Source organism: Gavialis gangeticus, unplaced genomic scaffold (assembly GCF_001723915.1).
Source record: "Gavialis gangeticus isolate Ggan-Ray unplaced genomic scaffold, GavGan_comp1, whole genome shotgun sequence".
In the NCBI taxonomy this organism is placed as follows: Eukaryota; Metazoa; Chordata; order Crocodylia; family Gavialidae; genus Gavialis; species Gavialis gangeticus.
The window spans coordinates 33429893-33431965 of record NW_017729024.1 but is presented as its reverse complement, the minus strand read 5'-3'; the positions used below and the strand labels follow the sequence as shown (position 1 = coordinate 33431965).

The 2073-nt window shown below is 40.4% G+C and overlaps 1 protein-coding gene across 5 annotated transcripts in view; it reads right to left on the bottom strand.

The window, feature by feature from the left end:
• Positions 1–2073, bottom strand: part of DMXL1 (Dmx like 1) — a 175765-nt gene that overhangs the window by 71254 nt on the left and 102438 nt on the right. For all 5 annotated transcript variants that reach the window (XM_019517004.1, XM_019517006.1, XM_019517005.1 and 2 more), the window contains exon 20: positions 1670–1839. In XM_019517004.1, the coding sequence (XP_019372549.1) occupies positions 1670–1839 (170 nt within the window). The remainder of the gene's footprint in view (positions 1–1669; positions 1840–2073) is intronic.

Here is a 2073-nt window from a genome sequence, read left to right as displayed (position 1 = left end):
AGGGCAGGCCCTAAGAGGACAGGCTATGGGACCTGAACCTATTCAGCCTCCACAAGAGAAGGCTGAGGGGGGATCTAGTGGCCTGTTACAAACTAGTCAGAGGGGACCAGCAGGCATTGGGGGAATCCCTGTTCCCCCAAGCACTATCAGGAGTGACTAGGAATAACAGTCACAAGCTGGCAGAGGGTAGATTCAGACTAGACATCAGGAGGCGCTACTTCACTGTCAGGGCGGCTAGGATCTGGAACCAACTTCCAAGAGAAGTGGTGCTGGCTCCTACCCTGGGGGTCTTTACGAGGAGGCTAGATGAACACCTTGCTGGGGTCGTTTCAAATAGAACGCCTATAAAGCAAACAGACATCCTGCCATAAAAAAAAGCAAAAGACATCCACCACAAAATAGCAGCATAAATTAACACTATCTTTTGTCAGAGCCACGGATTTGGGCACTTGGGGTATGACAAAGAACAGAGACATTTGTTTTCTTTTGCTTTGCGCCACCAGAAAAAAAGGTTTATGGCAGCACAAAGGTGATGTCTGTTTTCAGCCCTTGACATAAGAAACTAAAATAATTTAGTTATTTCTGGCCCCTACAGCTGGTCAGTAGAAGCCCACGATGCAGTAGAATGACTGAAGGTATGCAACAGCAGGGTGCAATATAGCACTGTCCATCTGACCCTCCCCATCCATTTGATAACTATTTATGTTGCAGAATTTTAGCAACTTTAGTGAAGACATGTGGGTCTCAGTTAGGCTGCTGTAACTATTAGCTAGAAATGACAAGAACTAACTGCCCTGACTCAATTCTAAAAAGCCAGGTGAAGCTGGTAGAAGAGGGCAATGACTCAAATCAGAGAAGAGGAAGGTCAGATAAACAGTTCTCCCTAGCCCCAATCAGTCAGTAACAGATGCTAAAAGCTCCTTTAACCTGAATACTGGGCAGTGAAAATGTATGCTGAATTTAACCTTGGAAGACTGAAAACGTGAGTTGTGACACAGCCTTCTTTTTGGAATGTTTTATCTCATTGCAGAAGGAGAGGAATTAAAAGCCCTTAAATCTTGAAAAAGAGCAATTCCAATTTTCTTATTAGGACTAACTCACTTCTAAATCCCTGTGACAATTTATTAAAACAACAGTTTCTAAATAATGCATCCTCTAAGCATTTGGTAACCTCATTAATCTGTTTTCATGGAAGATGTACAGTAGCCTGTTTGCTTCATTTTTGCTAGGTTTGTCAGAGTGAAACTATACCCCTCCTCAGTAGGCATAATTTCTTAACATGGACTATGTATGACATTTAAGACTGCTGAAGCAATGTTGAAGCCTGTATGCTAAAAATTACTTGACAGGTTGTATCCAAATATTGACTGATCATTTACGAAATTTTGCATGCTTTGTGTTGTGTATTCCCTACCAAACTATGCAGAATCAAGCATTCTTAAAAATAAATAAATCAAGTTTTAAAACACATATTTGAAGATGCAGCCTGATCTCAAGACTCAGTGAAAAAAGATCTATAGAAAGGGACAAGATATGTCCTCCTTTGGTATCATCCTCAACATAAAATCCTTACCTTTAAGGTCCCTACATCACAAAATACCTGCAGAACTTTTAATTAAACAAATTATGTTTAGCTTAAACTAACTGGCCTTCAATCAGCTGCATTTACCTTCTCTATGCATCTGCGCAATGTATGGATATTTCGAACCCACCATCCTACACCCATGGCTCTGAGTTCTGACCAAGTTGGATCTCCTTTCTGCATTGCAGGAAGCATATTCAGTAGTTCTTCTTCTGCTACTGAATGAAATGCCCAGGCAAAGTGACTAGTAGATAAACCTAGATATTCATACAAAATAAAACATCCATTAACAAAAAAACTATCTGAAATAGCAAGCTGAAAGTTCAAAATGCAGTTAAATGCTTTGTTTAATTCTGATTTTTAACCAGGCAGCAATAGCAATAGCAGGCTGTTGAAATGATAGCAGGTACCACATAAATCACAGTACAGGAACTTTGAATTCCTCCAGGTAGTTCTTTGCAAATCAGTGGATACAATTAGGGTGCATACTG